Source organism: Streptopelia decaocto (genome assembly GCF_964273445.1).
Source record: "Streptopelia decaocto genome assembly, chromosome: 6".
NCBI classification, from domain to species: domain Eukaryota; kingdom Metazoa; phylum Chordata; class Aves; order Columbiformes; family Columbidae; genus Streptopelia; species Streptopelia decaocto.
The window spans coordinates 58,160,942-58,176,475 of NC_138660.1; the positions used below are offsets into that span (position 1 = coordinate 58,160,942).

General features: G+C 43.8%; 1 protein-coding gene across 3 annotated transcripts in view; it reads right to left on the reverse strand.

Annotated features, from left to right (window-relative positions):
* Positions 1-4,121: 4,121 nt before the first annotated feature.
* The window catches only part of HEG1 (heart development protein with EGF like domains 1), a 54,214-nt gene continuing 42,801 nt past the window's right edge, over positions 4,122-15,534 (reverse strand). For all 3 annotated transcript variants that reach the window (XM_082057101.1, XM_082057100.1, XM_082057099.1), the window contains 5 exons: positions 13,393-13,435; positions 13,244-13,281; positions 12,613-12,700; positions 10,973-11,147; positions 4,122-10,322 (listed from right to left, as the gene is read on the reverse strand). In XM_082057101.1, coding sequence (XP_081913227.1) covers positions 10,173-10,322; positions 10,973-11,147; positions 12,613-12,700; positions 13,244-13,281; positions 13,393-13,435 — 494 coding nt within the window. In that variant the 3' untranslated portion in view covers positions 4,122-10,172. The remainder of the gene's footprint in view (positions 10,323-10,972; positions 11,148-12,612; positions 12,701-13,243; positions 13,282-13,392; positions 13,436-15,534) is intronic.

A 15,534-nucleotide genomic window follows, 5' to 3' on the forward strand; every position in this document is an offset into this window, starting at 1 on the left:
CCTCTTACTTTTAGCTGTCTCACCTGCACAAGTTCTCTAGCTGATCACTGTGTTTGTTCTGCTTTGTGCTCCAATAAAATGCACTGCTGGAGACCATTAGAAATAGGAAGGCCCCATGGTGGTTTTGCATTCCTCTTTTTCAGGCAAAGGTGTCATTTCTCTCACTTTGAAGGTCTGGGTGACCCTGGATGCTGCCACAACTGCCAGTAAAGTCTTTCTGTGAAATAAACACAGGTTACCCTATCATTATCAGACACGGACAAGAAGGATGAGCAACCCATCAGCCTATTCCCTGCAAAGCCACTTCTAATGGCTGTGGAGCTTGTCTCTTCTGGCAAACTCTGCTGCGAGCAACACTGGCAGGTCATGAATACATTTCTGAATGCAAAGTAACAGCTCTGTGTGTTAAACGCCTCTCCCCTTCCTTCACCTGCCTTTGTTTGATGGTGCTGTTTCAAAAGCAAGATATGCAGTCTTGTGTACTAATCTCATATATTCAGAGGGTGGCTCTTCATTTATGTAGGAGGGTGGGAGAGACCAGAAGTATTATTCAAGTCACTCTTGGGCTTAGAGTTGTCATAAACTGTTACCTTGCACCAAACCAGGAAACATCGGTGGATTTATGGACAGCAAAAATGGTTCGGTGCCTCTCTGCCAGCCTCATCCCTCTGCACTCTGCCAGTGTGCTGAGCCAAACCATGGGGTGTTTTGGCTGCATCTTCCTTTGTCCCTCGGGCTTTAAAGCCCCTCCAGTGCAGCCTGTTCTCCACACGTACACCCAGTTCCCACAATGACCCCCCAGCAGCACCTGCCCTGCCCCATGGCAGCCTGGTCCTGGCTCCTGAGGGAGCCCCATGATGGACACCCTGCATGGTCACCAGGGTCATTGTGTGTGGTGGGAGGCTGGTATTGGCATCTCAATATGCCACCCAGGTTCTGTCCCACTGCCTTCATGCAGAGAACCAGCCTGAGAGGGTGGCCAGGGCCAGGGCCAGAGCCAGAGCCAGACCTGGGTGGCCTGGGGTGTGCTGGAGGTTCTCACAGCCCCCCTCAACCTCCAGCCACCCCTCCAGCCCATGCTGGATCCAGCTCCTGCCCCTGTTGCTGCTCACTCCCATGCCAGTCACCCATGCCAGCCCATTCAGTTTCTCTGAGCCCCTCCTTAAAATTCCTCTTTGCCAGGGAGCTGACAGAAATGGGGAAGGGAATGCATGGGAGGTGTTTGTCACCAAAGCCCTGTCTGTCTCTGCTTGGGCAGCATCCACCCTCTGCCCCAGGTCACTACCACCCTCCCAGCTTCGCCTCACGCAATGCACCCAAGAACTAAACCTGAAGTCTTGTGCGAATACAGAATTTTAGTCCTGAGCAGACTGCTGTGAGCCTCCAGGGACACCCAGCACCCCCGGACACCAGCCATTTGGGGAGCCACAGCATGTGCTTCAGCTGGAATTGTTGTCTGGAGGAGAACAAACCTGTCTGTGGAAGGTGTCTGGCAGAGCTCTGTGCCACTGGTCCTCTGGTGATGTTCATCTCCCACATCTAGACTCTTCAGTCATCGTGATACATCCCAATTTTCCAATGCTGCCTCAAGGTGCAAGTAGACTAATCTAGGTCTTAAAACCTCCCTGTTGGCTGTGAAGTGAGTGTGTAGGACCAAGAGAACTTCCCAGAGCACTATGAAAAACAAGGGTCAGGTCTTCAGCAGGTGTAAGTGGTGCAGCTTTGCTGGCTACACTGGTTGAGGGTGCAGTCTTGTACATTAAAACTGTTCTTTACAGTGAATGCACATCAGGAGTGAGTGTATTAACCATAATTTTAGAGTTCACTTCCATTCTTACCTGATCGTTCCTGTTTATCACCATCACAGCTTTGAGAAGTGCAAATCATTTGCAATGCAAAAGGCACCAGTTCCTCCAGGAAATAATGTGCTGAACAGAAATACACCTTCATATACCAGATATTTTAATCTCTGCTTACTCTTCACTGTTGATTTTGTGACACACCGGTGGTTTTCCCTGGAGAGAAGAGGGGTGACAGGCTGTATTGTGCCCCATTACTTGTCAATTTGTTGGGGAATTAGTAATAGAGATTTGATGGTTTAGAACAGAAATACAGAATTACGAAAAGAGGAGAACAGATGTCAGTGAAACATCAGGGACCCTAATGTAATTATTAGTGACGTTATTAAGCACATAGCTAGACCAGATAGCTGACCATTAGTTCAGACAGACTTGCACAACCACAGTAGTTGTGATGTCATTTGAAGTATTACAGAGAAATCCCTTGCAGAAATAACTAAATAACTTTCCAGAAGCTGTAAAACCAAACTGTTGTGCGTCAAAGCTCAGATACGGCTATCAAGAACACTGACAAATTATTATAATGGAATAAAAAGTGTGTTATATTTAGTAACAAACACAGTAGTTGTTCTCTTTTCTTTATGGGTTTTTTTTTTTTTTTTTTATGGCAGGAAAAAGAAGTAACAAAGGTAAAAGGCCCTGCTTATCTATTAGAAGGCACATAGTCCTGCACAGCCCATTTACCTGCAAATTGCATGCAATCAAGGGGCAGTCCTGCTGCCAGAAGACACGTTAAAGTAGGAGCAAACATCTTTTTATAGCTCATCATGTGTATCAGCTGAATTCTTCATGTGTATTTTTTCAATCCTGTTCCTTACTGGACTCCTATACATTTTGTTTTCTCATAAATTTGGTTCATCCATTGCATATTACATACACAAGTAGAAATATATGTTGTAATTAGCTAAAAGTTTTAAGAAAAACCTCCAGGAAGTCTAAATCAAAGTGCTATACATACAGATGCACCCATAATCAGGGAAAGCAGATGCACTTTGCCTTCTTTTCAGGTGGTTCCCAAGATGGTTGAGGACACACACTATGGATGCATTCCATGGTCTCAGAAGCACTGGTATGCAAATCTGAAGTGGGCAGGACTACTAAATCATGTGATTGCCCATAACTGCAAAGATTTTTTACCTAGTCCCATGGCAATGCTGTGACCAGTCCTTTTGCACTGCCAATTTCCTTAAAAGATGTCAATGTCACTAAGAAAACAGAACCCCTGGTAATAGTATCAGTAATAAAACTGAGGCACTGTAACAGTCCTGCTCTTGCAAATTAACACAACCTCAGGATTTAATCAGGTTACTCTCTGCTTTATTTTCCCACCAGGGTCTTACTAGACAAGAGCAGGCATATAACACAATTCTGTACTATATCATCATAGAAAGTAGACTAAAATTTCAGGATGTAGTGAGAAATATGTTGTAGAGTGACCATTTCTCTGCAAGTGGCACTCACTTCATCTAGGCAGCTATCTAGTGTGGGGTCTTTTGACACTTCTGTCATGGGCGAGGGATACCTTACCATGGGGTGAGCTACCTTCTGTCTCTTTTCATGGCTGTTGGAGGAGACATGGGTTCAAACTAGCCACCTGATTTTTGGTAGGGCAGATGAATTTCACCTTAGCCCACCGATTGCTGTCGCAGTTGAGTGTTGCACTCCTTTGGAGCAACACAGGAAAAGATTGTCTCACATAAACATACCTGCCATTCCTCCAGATATTCTTCCACATCACGCCTCTGCCCAGCCACCTGGGCTGGACACTGGGTTCATCTGGATCCAAGGTACCCTCCTTCTTCCTCTGAGAGACACTCGGATGTTCCTGTTGGAACGTAACAAGGTAGGATGGATCTCACTGTGGTCAGGTCCAGTCCCCTGCCCTCGCAAACAGCCCTGCTGCACCAAGCTCTTCGTCCCCTCCAAACATGCACTCACACATGCAAAAACACAACTTCACCAACTCTCTTGCATTTCCAGCAGGAAATTGATGCAATTTTTAAACTTTGGGTTGCTTAATGCTACTGAAATAAATATCAGAATTTGTATTTAATGTGAGCAGAAGTTCATTTAGCACAAATAACAGAAGATATGCATTTTCCCTGTGCTTTTCATTTTAGTTATTCAATCACTGAGCACAACCAGAACGATAAAGTTTCTTATTTTATAGATTAGATTTTTAATTATCATTAAAATAATCTATAATTGCGTATGCAACTCTATACAGGGAAAGCTAAACACAATAAAGAAGCTGAGACAGAGTAACATTCATAGTTTTATTGTATTCTTTTATAATACTGACTAGAACGCCAGATTTAATAATATTGGATGCAGGTATAAAAATAATCCAATCCTTAAAAATTATATTTTGCTACTACAGTACTGTATAATTAGTGGAGGCTGAAAAATGATACAACTTTAAATAATACTGGTTTGAAAAATGTCCTCAGAACCCCAGCAACTGGGAAGCAAACATTGAGCGATACAGGGAAGGAAACAGGGCAACGTCAAGAACATAAAGCAGGTTTACATCCAGGTTGATAAAAGAAGCACAAACAAATGCTGAAAATTTACCTTTTAAATAAAGCTCACAAGAGGTGAGCTTTACTACTGCAATTCTGAAAGCTGCTCAAACAAACCATTATAATTTTACACACCAGGTTTGACCTTCTGTTAGGGGAAAGTCCTATAGAATTTAACAGGGCTTAAAACAAATGACTGAGCTTAACGGAATTTCCTTTTAAAAAAGGAAACAATTTAATATTTTTTCTGGGTTTTTGTTTGGTTTTGTTTTGTGGGGGTTCTTTGTTGCTTTACTTTGGTTTTGTTTTGTTTGTGTGTTGTTTGGGTTTTATTTGTTTGTTGGGGTTTTGTTTTGGTTTTTGTTTGCATTGGGTTTTCTTTTGGTTGGTTGGTTTGTTTTTATTCGAGACCTTTTATGTCAGGGGAATTGTTCAAGAGAAGTTATCAGGTTTTAATGTATTTCACGTTACTTTTCGATATAGGATTTTGCAGATCTGGAGGCTGCCTGCTGCAGTCGTTAACCTAAGCAAGACTCTCATCCCTTTTAGCATTTTACCAGAATAAAGACCATGGTACTTAGCATTTACCTACTACGTTTGAGGAACATTGGACACCCTCTCTAGGTTTTCCCTCAACAAGGATATCGCACTCATGCAACACAAACTAGACACAGAGGAGGTGTCATCCCATATACCACCTTACAGTACAGAAGCCACAATCGCTTTAGATGTTTACTTCTGCAAAACAAGTAAGCACCTTCCATTCTTCTTTTTTTTTTTTTTTAATTTTTACTCTTTCATGGATTTCTGTCCCGCTTTTCAGTTGCAACAGTTCAAGGGAACAAAGAATTAAATACACCTTGCAAAGCTTCCAAAATCTTACAAGCACACAGTGCATACCCCTTTCAAAACTGGGAGATCTTGCTCCATTTCTGAATGAAAAAGTAAGAGTGAACTGACGAGTAGTTCTTATCTGTGGCTGCAGAAAGCACCTCTATGTCCCTAGAAGATCTTACACAATAGCAAACAGGTTGGCTGATCAGTAAAAGAACTTCACAAAATTCACATTCATTCTCTTCTTGGACCTGTTTTGTTCAATCCCACATAATACAGGTCCTGCTCCAGTAATACAGATACTTTTAAAAAATAAATGCAACATGGAAAGCCAGCAACACTATCACAGAAATAGGCAGAACACAGAGCATGTACTACACACTGGTGACCCTGGTGGTGGAATAATTCAGGCCTATAAAAAACTTCATTACAGTCCATGTGAGAGTTACTCTGGTCACTATAATAGATGCTGGATTAGGTCCTTTGTGTGTAAAGAGATAAAAACATAAGTCAGCATAGGAAGAGCATTTAAGTAAAATGCATCTGTTCTTGCTAATTTAATGAAGAAAACTAAAGATTAAACATCACTGTGAGGGAATGAGAAGTCCAGCTGGATTTGGATGGGATATGGCCAGTGACCAGCGTTAGAGACAAGTCCTGGGGAAGCACTTGGTGTGCCTGCAGCAATGTCCAAACTGCCCTGCTGCTCGCTCCCCTCATGACAAACAACCTTTACCAGTAACGGAACAAACAATTTTGCAACAACAAACACCTCTCTCTAACTCCTATTTATTGCTATCTTATTGCTATTGCTCAGTGTGGAGGCAAACACCTTTTAAAAGGCTGGTCACAAGGGATGACTCAATACATGACTGTGACAGTGGCACTTACTGGAAATGCTACAGCAGCAATGAGGTTCATTGCTGCTGTGTCACCCAATGCTCTAAATGCTGAGGGCAGAGGGCATCCAAATGCCCGTCTTGCTCTTTCCCCATATAGCCCAACCCGGTGCTGTGAGGTTTCAACAGTGTGCAAGAGCCCCCTGATTCTTGCAGTGCAGCTGGCCAGGATAAGCAGCAGCACTGGAAATCTGCACATACAAATGTCCCTTTGACTGACCCCTCAAATCCACGTTTTTCTGCTCTGTTTGCTGGGACTGTCTCTCCTGGGCTGACTGCTGGGGGTACTTCTGTGGGTGAGGGGCTTTTGTCAGCACAATCAGCAGAACACCATTGCAGCAAACATGCGCCTCCCATATCTTTTCCTGTCAAGCAAAAGAATTAGCACTTTTTCTCCAAAGTTGATAAAAAATACACCCACACAACTGCCCGTGGGCCCTTGCCGACTGCTGCCCTATCTTTCCACAGCAGCCAAGAGCAAGAGCAAATTTCAGTGCAGTGTTGGTGTAGTTTTTCTTCCTTTCCCCACGTCCGACTGAACCACTTGCATCCTCCTTACAAGAAACATGCCACTTCTATCTTATCCTCTTGGACAGCAGACAGCAATTCCCCTCAGCAAAAACATACAGTATGCTCAAAATTTGCAATTTGGGGGAGCCAGAAGTAATCTAAATAGCCTGAGAAATAAGCTGCATTTATTTAGACATGCTATAGGGAGTTAGGTACTGAACAGAGAGGCATCTGCATTTGAAAGTGGGCTTGAGGGCATGTGAAGACACCTCTCACATCTGACAGGAGTGGTAAACCCCACTCCGCTCCCAGACAGTGCTGAGTTTATGGCAGAGACAGCAGCAGACCTTGGTGGAAGCTTGAAGAGAAAAGCTGCACAGGAACAGGTCACATCTGTGCCAAGGCTGACCAAGCCCATCGCTGCTGGGATGTGGCTGTAAATAACTGCTGTAAAATAACTGTCATGAGTTATGTCAAAACACACCGCACAGCAGCCAGGCTTTCTGCTGTGTAGACGGAAGCATCGCAGCCCAGGGAGCGGCTGGGCTGGTGGAGGCCACGGGGTCTGAAGCAGCCCAGGCTATATCTGCCAGCTCCACAGAGACTTCCTGCAGCACCCTGTGGGAAAACACCTCTGCTCACCCCGGCGCTGACATCTGCCAAAGTCCTCTCCTGCCTGCTGAGCGGGGCCTCCTCGGACACCCAGAGAAGGTGCTGCGGGTCAGAAGAGACCCTTCTCCTCCTGCATTGGCTCCATGACCCCCTTCTTGCCAAAGCCAACAGAAAGGTCAGGCTGCAATAGACACATTGTTATAAGAAATCTTCCAAAGTTTACCTGCTCTAGCAGAGAGAAAATTTCACTGTAATAAAGTTTTCTCGCTTGGCAAAGTCCAAGAAAATCCTCCCGAGTTAACGGAGACTCTTTCACTTCAGATATAGCATTAAGAAGAATTTGAAGATCACTAAGAAATGAAAATTAATTACTTGCAAACTTTCATGTAATCTCAATTACAAATAGTCCTATCTGATTTCCATTCAAATCCCTTGTGATCCACAATTTGCTGTGAGATACAGACCAGGAAATTTGTTCATACAATCCCTGTTACTCTTTGTATAGAAGGATTTATCTGCAATTGTGAGTTAATATTTCCTACTTTGTCATTCGTACTTGGCACACACAGGAACATTTCCCAGTCCTTGAACTAACCAAGCAATTAAATGAATTTGCCTATAAACATGTGCCTAAACTCCTTTCTATCTGATGAAACACTGGCACGTGGTTAAATCCTATCACCATTGCTGGGATACCCTTCCTTTTTGCTAATCTGCTTTAGCAAATAGAGGCAGATCCCAGTGCTCGTCTATATGCTTTGGATTTAGATTTAGCATGAATGCCAGATACCCCCGTTTGTTTTTTTTTTTCCTGTAACACAGACAAAACCCTCCTCTGTCCCACGGGGAAGGCCGTTCCTTCTGTCTCAGGCACTCTCAAAAACAGAGGCAACTCACATGCACAGAAGTGACCCTGCCAATGTCCTCTTTGAAGGACCCCATGGCACAGCAGTCAGGCCCTTAGTTCACATCATCCAATGGATCCTGTGTAATTAAGATATTGGCTGCTAACAAAAGGGAGAAGAACATCATTCACGGACTAGCAACACTGACCAGCCTGGCAGGGAACACCTAGTTTACCTGTTACACTATTTTGGATACTGTAACTAGAGTTCTCCTTAAATATAGCTCCTTTGGCAGCTGTACTTTCCACGAGCATCCATTCATTTCCTCCCTGCAGTTAAGATAAGCTGTGTACTACCACCTGCAAGGTTGATTATGGATCAGACAGACATGAACTTGCATGTATCGTCACCATAAAATCATGTAAGTGCAAACTGTCCTCGGCAGCCTACCTTATGAACTTGCTTGTAGGCAGCGTGTCTTTCTGAGCACTGCAAGGGAGAAGGGAATATTGGACAGTATGTGCCCTTTGGTGAAATTAGCTTAGGTGTGCACTACAGAGATGGTGGGTTAATGGCTAAGGAATTGAGCTATTGGTTTATCCTCACACAAGTAGCCATCTTGAATTAAAAGCACAGTCACATTCACGGGAAGGATCCATATCTGGACGGGGTTTGGATGACTCAGGTTCACACAGCAGTAGGTGTACTACATAAGTGGTAAATATACTTCATTAACAAGATCTCTTTCAACACCCAGTTCAGATCAGGATACAGTCCATGAGCTTTTAATCTAATCTTTGGTGAGAAATGTAATATCTTACATTCTTCACCTTTTGCCACAGTGATTAATATGAAATAACATACCTAGGTGAGGAAACCTATCTGGTTTGAATGAATCGAAACTATGATGGAAGAAAGCAAAACAGTTCAACATAAGTGATCTTTGTTGTGATACAACTGAAGGCATCATGTTTTTCTGTCCTTTAAATGGAACTGACTGCAGCGAGCCTCATTTTCCAACATATCAAAAGCCTCCACAGCACCGACTGAAGTCGATGGGGGCTGTGGAGGCTTGAAAACTATGTCCCACCTGCAGTGCCCAGAATTCAGGTTCCACCTGCTCAGCCAGGGCTATAGCATTATTGCTCCTTCACAGATTCCTTGTAAAGAGCGCGCTGAATTCCCAGCTCATGTTTTTCTTTCCTGTGAGCAACCATTTAAAATGATATTTCTGTTTCTACAGGCATTTAAAACCCTGCAGGGAAACAGAGCCCCAAAAGATCCTACATGGAAGCACTATGACGGCATGTAGTGACATCACTTCTGAACAATTCTGGCTGACAAAACAATAATGTACTTGGACTCTTCCCTATGTACAGGAAGTTTTCAAAGTGGCCCATAGGATCAACTGTGTCTTTTTCAGTTAGAATTGCAGTGGAATGACTAACTTTCCTGTACTCCTTGGAGACAATCAGCCCACAAATTCAGCCAACATTGTCAGGCACCAGGCTTCAGCAAGGACCCAGCCATCTGGAGAACTTCTACCAGTAAGAACATGAGGGCCAGAGGACCAGCTAGCTTGCCTGTCAAGTACAAAACAGAAAGCAATGCAGCAGTGGAATAAGTAGACAAACTTGCCCTACCAAAGGAGTTACACAGTGAATCTTTGCATGAAGGCTGGCCAAGACAACAAGCACAGTCATCAGTGAGCATGATCTGTAAACAAAACACTCCCTAGTGGTATTCAACGCAGAGTGCTGGGCACAGTTCATCTGTCTGTGCTGATCCATGCTTGCCATGTAGCGTAAAGAGTGGAAAAAGCAGCACAGAACAAATCCGGAGTACGTGTGTTAACTTCCATCTGGGTCTTTCAGTGATGTGCATCTTGAGTCATTCCCTCCTCCTTCTTCCTGCTGCTCAGCAAGTGTAACTGTTCCTCGGGACAGCAACGCTCGGCGTGGAGTTCAAAGTCCTTCCTGTTAAATGGGAAGAGTCAGAGTGATGTGGGCCGAACCACCCAGGAGACAGATTGTACCTGGGGATCAAGGGCCACAAAATTGTGTCGATCTGCTGCTCCCTCTCCACTCCCCACTAAAAATAGTCTCTTCTTCTAGTTTCATCACTAATGAAGGATGGATTGTATTGTCCAGGGTAGATGCATGAATGTCGAGATCCAGGCAAACCAGTGTAGGGAGGATAAAGTCCATTTCTTTCCAGTTCAGGATTTCTCAGTCCAGTTGGCTGTATTAGCAAAAAACAAAAAAAAAGGGTCTTATTCTCACACTCAAATCCCCCTTCAGGGACAGCCTTACCACCTTTCCCAGCAGTTATTTCAGTAGCTAGAAGGAACAACATGATCACTAATGATGTCCATAACCCAGAAGGAGTTATGCATTGCCTGAAGGGATTATTCTGATTGCTCTGATGCAATCTAGTTTCGACATCTTGCCAATTAGCAGACTTGAAGTTTACTTAACTGACTCCACCACACGCAGTATAAGTGCACAGTTAATTTTTAATCCAAGAGAATTGTGCTGATGAGCTCAGGAATCGAAACAACTCTCATGAAAATGATGTCATCACAGAGCCATACTTAAAGGAAACTCTTCTAGAAAATCAGAGTTAGGGTCCTGCTTTGAGTATTACTTGGGAGCACTTCTCTCCCCATTAACCATAGTTACCTACTCTCCCAACACCGCCACTTGAATTATATGTCAAATACAAAGTGATCTGACCTTCTTTTCTCTTTCCTTTTCTTAAGTAAATCTTCTGGGGACACTCAGTTGAGGAACTTTCATGTCTAAGAGCAGGACTGTACAATCCTTTTAAGCAGTAATGTGTCTTTGCTGTAGCAAGCACAAAAGGTTAATAGCTAAGCTATAGATAGATACCGAATAATACACATCTGTCATCTGCAACAGGTTCTTGGTGCTTCCATTCTCCTGCATCTCAATGGTCTCTCTGCCCCATTCCTGTGCCCGTGGGTTCTTCGGATATTCAGCATATGGTGACATCTGGAAATCTCCACTCTTGAAAATGAGTTTACTTATGTCGTTTTTATTCTTCCTGTTTATAGAAGAATGAAGGAAAGTTAAAACATACAGCCTATCCTGCAATCTTGTATGCATTTCTGATTTGATTTCAGGAGATTTATTTCATGTTATGAACCCTGACTGGGAACAAAATAACTTAAAAAGGGCCATAGTCCAATCTTCTGCTCCAAGGCAAAATCAGATATGAGGACAGATCATGCTACCCAGGGCATTATCTGGTGGGATTTGAAATCTCCAAGGATGGAGATGGCATAACATCTCTGAGCAACATGTTCCACTGCCTTACTGTCCTCTTGGTGTACGAGTTTTTCCCTACATTCACTTTGAACCTCTCCTGTTCCAACTTATGCCCATTGCCTTTTAAAGGTGCATGTGTTCACATGAGTCAATGCAAAAGTAATGGAAACCTAGGAAGAAAGAAAAATGTATGGGAGCCCCCATGTTATTCAAGTCTCCAAGTACATAATTATAGCGCTTTTGGGCACTATGTTAATTCCTAAGAAGGAAGACCTGCAAGCTGCCTGTCTGAATGAGACCAAATGCCCCTACATGACTACTGAGTCGTATGAGAGGACTTTGGCAACACTTTCATTTCAAAGCAAAGTACCCTCATGGATGTCACATAACCTGCCAAAAGCCAGAAGTCAGTCTAGCCCTGCAGAGATCTGCACTCTGGAGCCTGGAGGTATAGTTGCCATCACGTGTCCTGTCTGGGGCTTGCTGGCATGCCCCTGGTTCAAGACACATGGGAAGAAGTGCACACCACTGTGCCAACCCAGCCACAACCACATCTACATTACTGATAAATCCAGCTGCTGACTTTAGTCAGAGAGCTTTGAAATCCTAGATTTGGAGTTGGAACCCAGGGCAGAGGGTGTTACCACAAGGCAGCCCTTTTCAGGATTTATAAATCATAAATTAGAGCTTTCTCAGCAGCACCTCTTGCCTCTAGTCTGAAACTACATGCTGGTATGGGAACTACATGTGTATATGTGTGTGTGCTCATTTGAGAGGGAGAGACACACAGAGTGAGAGCACATGCAGGACTTGTCCATAAAGGAAAATGAAAATAGCCTTAAATACACCCAAACATCACTTTAGTAATGGCCAGTAACCCCTCCTGTTGCCTAAACTTCTCCTTTCTACTTAGCCTGCAGTTTCGGAGGCTGCTCCCTGGCTGCCTTACAGCTCTGAGACGGAAGGACTCCTTTGCCTCTCCATCCTTAGAAGACATGATTGCCAGGCACATCCTTAAGAGACACCCAGTCCAATTTTTTAGCCTGGTTGCTGGAAAAAAAACTATATGTCCCAAACGAAAGCACAACATAATACTTTAGAATCTCTGATTAACCCACCCGCTTAGCTATCCCATGCTTTCACCTATGTTTTGGTCCTTCGGGGTTCACGTGTGGAGCATTAAGTGTGGTGTAACCCAGTGAAAAGATGCCACACAAGCCAGGACTGGTGGCAGTACCTACCGGCAGCAGGTGACAATCAGCGCTATGCCCATGATAAGCAGAAGTCCCCCTCCTGCAGCCGCGATCACCACAGTGATGAGCTGATACGCTACAGAGGAGAAAGACAGAGACTCACTTAGAAACAGCGATGTGGTTGTAAATACTGATGTGAACACATCCACAGTCCTCATGCAAAGGGATTAACTGTTTATTTCCCATCTTCCCTCCCTCTGTAAGCAATATTGCCTTAAATTTTCAAGTGAAATGGGTGGAGTTTGTGATCTGCTAAAGGAAGAACAAGCTCTTGTTTCCCTCAGGGATGGATTCCCTTCACCGATAGACCAGAATAATTCAAACAATATTTCACGGATTCAATTCCAAATATTTCACTTCAAGAGTGCCCTCTATATGTGCTATCATGACAGAGTATGCAGAGAAAGAAGATTGCCTATCCTTAGGAGATAATATGAAGTCAACTTTGTCAAAGGAGGTCAACAAAGTAATTTTCAATAGAAATTAAGAAAAAAAACCCCACACTGACAAGAGTGGCATGTAACTACTGCATTTTAGGCACAGTAATTTGCAATTATTTGTTTCAAATTTCCCATTTCTGACACTGTGGAATTCAAAAGAAACAAAACTCAGTACTTACGGTTTCCACAGTTGAATCCACCTAAACCAAAGGGGCAGCTGGTAACAGAAAACAAGAGGGAGTTTCAGTGGCTCAGTTGTGCTGATAGGTCATCACAGCAACATTAAGAAGGACGATGGGGTAGAAGAAGGGCAGAACGGTCACCATACCTCACACAGGTGTCGTTTTCCAGCTTATATCCATCTTCACAGGCTAAAAGCAGGGGAGAGAGAAGGTCCGTGAGCACCGCGCAGTGGTGCCGGGCAGCATTTCCCTGCGCTGCTTCCCACCCCAGCCTCACCACAAACCACCTCGGGGACCGACAAGCCGGCACAGCAGGAACACAGTGCACTCTGGTGTGATGCAATATCGCCTCTGGTTTAGGCAAAACACCATGCACTTAAATTCACCTCCCGCTGGCTTTGACGGGATCATTTCAGGGCTTCCTGGCAGAGGGTAAGCAGCTGGTAATGTGATTCCCAGCAGAACAATTTTTTTGCCCAAATGGAAACTCACTGCCCACTTGTCTTGCTTCCCACTAAATAGCAGTGTAAAACACCTGCGAGTGTCTCCAAGTGTTTATTTTGAAACCTCATTTTAACAGTGCTACTTTAGAATTGGATACATGTTATTCGTTGCTTTCAAATGTTAGTGCTGCAACAAAATGTTATGCAAACACTCACGGTTAACCCAAAGTGATATGTTATGCTTTGCCTCATGAAAAATGTCACCTTTTTAAATATTTGTTTCAAATTTGGAGCTAAATAAAATTTTAAAATATCATATTTTACTATAGAAGATAAATTTATTTTTTTTACTAGACTAAACAATGCAGAAAAACTGCTATGTACAAAATGTGGGTAAAACCCTGAAACTATTGCTTCCAAATAACTGCTGCGCTCAAAGGACAGAAATCTCATCACCTGAATTAGCTGAGAAAATTGTGATGAACAGCAAAGGTGATGATACATTGAACATACAATTGTAAGCTTCAAACTACTGATAAGATCACCACTTTTCTCAGCAATACTCTCACCAGAGCTCCTGCAGACCCCCTGCTTTTTGCGGAGTCAGCGAGGGTGATCACCTGAGACAGCTCAGAGACCTGGGCAGGAGTGACACGGACTGAGTCACTTTAGGCAGAGGGACAAGCCAGGGCCGGCATGTGCAGGAACCCTCAAGAGTCGGCAAGGCATCACCCAGGGGTCTGGGAAATCCCTGCAACTCACTCCACAGAGGACAAAACTAGATTGTTAAGAAAAATAAAACATGCCTATGGATTTTTTTCCCCTTAAGTCCTTTTCCCTCTGCCTTGCTCTCTAACTGTAGAGACAACCCACAGCCGAAAGCTCTGGTGGTCTCTGGCCCCAGCAAGCATGAGGAAATTTTGGGGGAGCAGAGGAGGCTTCCAGCAGAGGTCTCAGATGAGCCACAGCAAAGCCTGTGCCTCCTCTCCTCCTCCACTGATCCCAGCACATCAAATGCCTTTTCCCCTCTTGCATGGCTCATGACTGTGTATTTTCAGAAGCACTTAGCACAGATGGGGAAGTAGGAAGAAAAGACAGACATACATGCAACTTTGTCTGCAAGGACGGGCTGGCAGTATCATATAGTAAACCTAGAGGGAGCACTAGTAGTCTGGCTGGATTCAGAAGTTTATGGCTCTTCCAGCACCAATAACAAGTGATATTGATGCCAGCAGGGAGCAATATGACTGTGACCTCCCCCTCATAATACAGGTCATAGAACTTCTCTAAATTTAATTCCAGTCTCAAATCAAATAGTTGAACTGGAGCTACATTTTAGAGAACTAGCCAAGATTGATTTTAATATTTTCAGTGACAGACAATCAACCACAACCCTGGGTCAAATGCTCATAAACTTAATTTCTCCAGCCACTAAAAACATTCACCTTCTTTCTGGTCTGAATTAACCCAGTGTCAAATTCCAGACTTTGGATGTCTTCTTGCTATGCTGGGAAAGGTTATATGATTACATTTCTCCTCCTTACCATCACATCATCTTCCTTTAATATAGCCAAGGGCACTGAGATCTTTGAGTCTCCCTGGTTATTGCAGCTTTTCTCTGAATGTTCACAGGTTCTCTTTGGCCCTTTTGACTTCTCATTCTCAGAAAAAGATGTTACCAGCCCAAGGGTAACAGAACTTTTCCTCTTCTGCCCGCCCATGCCCCATAAATGCACCCAGGGACCATATTAGCCTTACAAGCCAGACCTCTTCTTTACCCTCCAAGCTCCCTTCACAGCTCTGCCCAAGCCCCTGTGATCCAGGAGACATGACCCACCGTGTGTT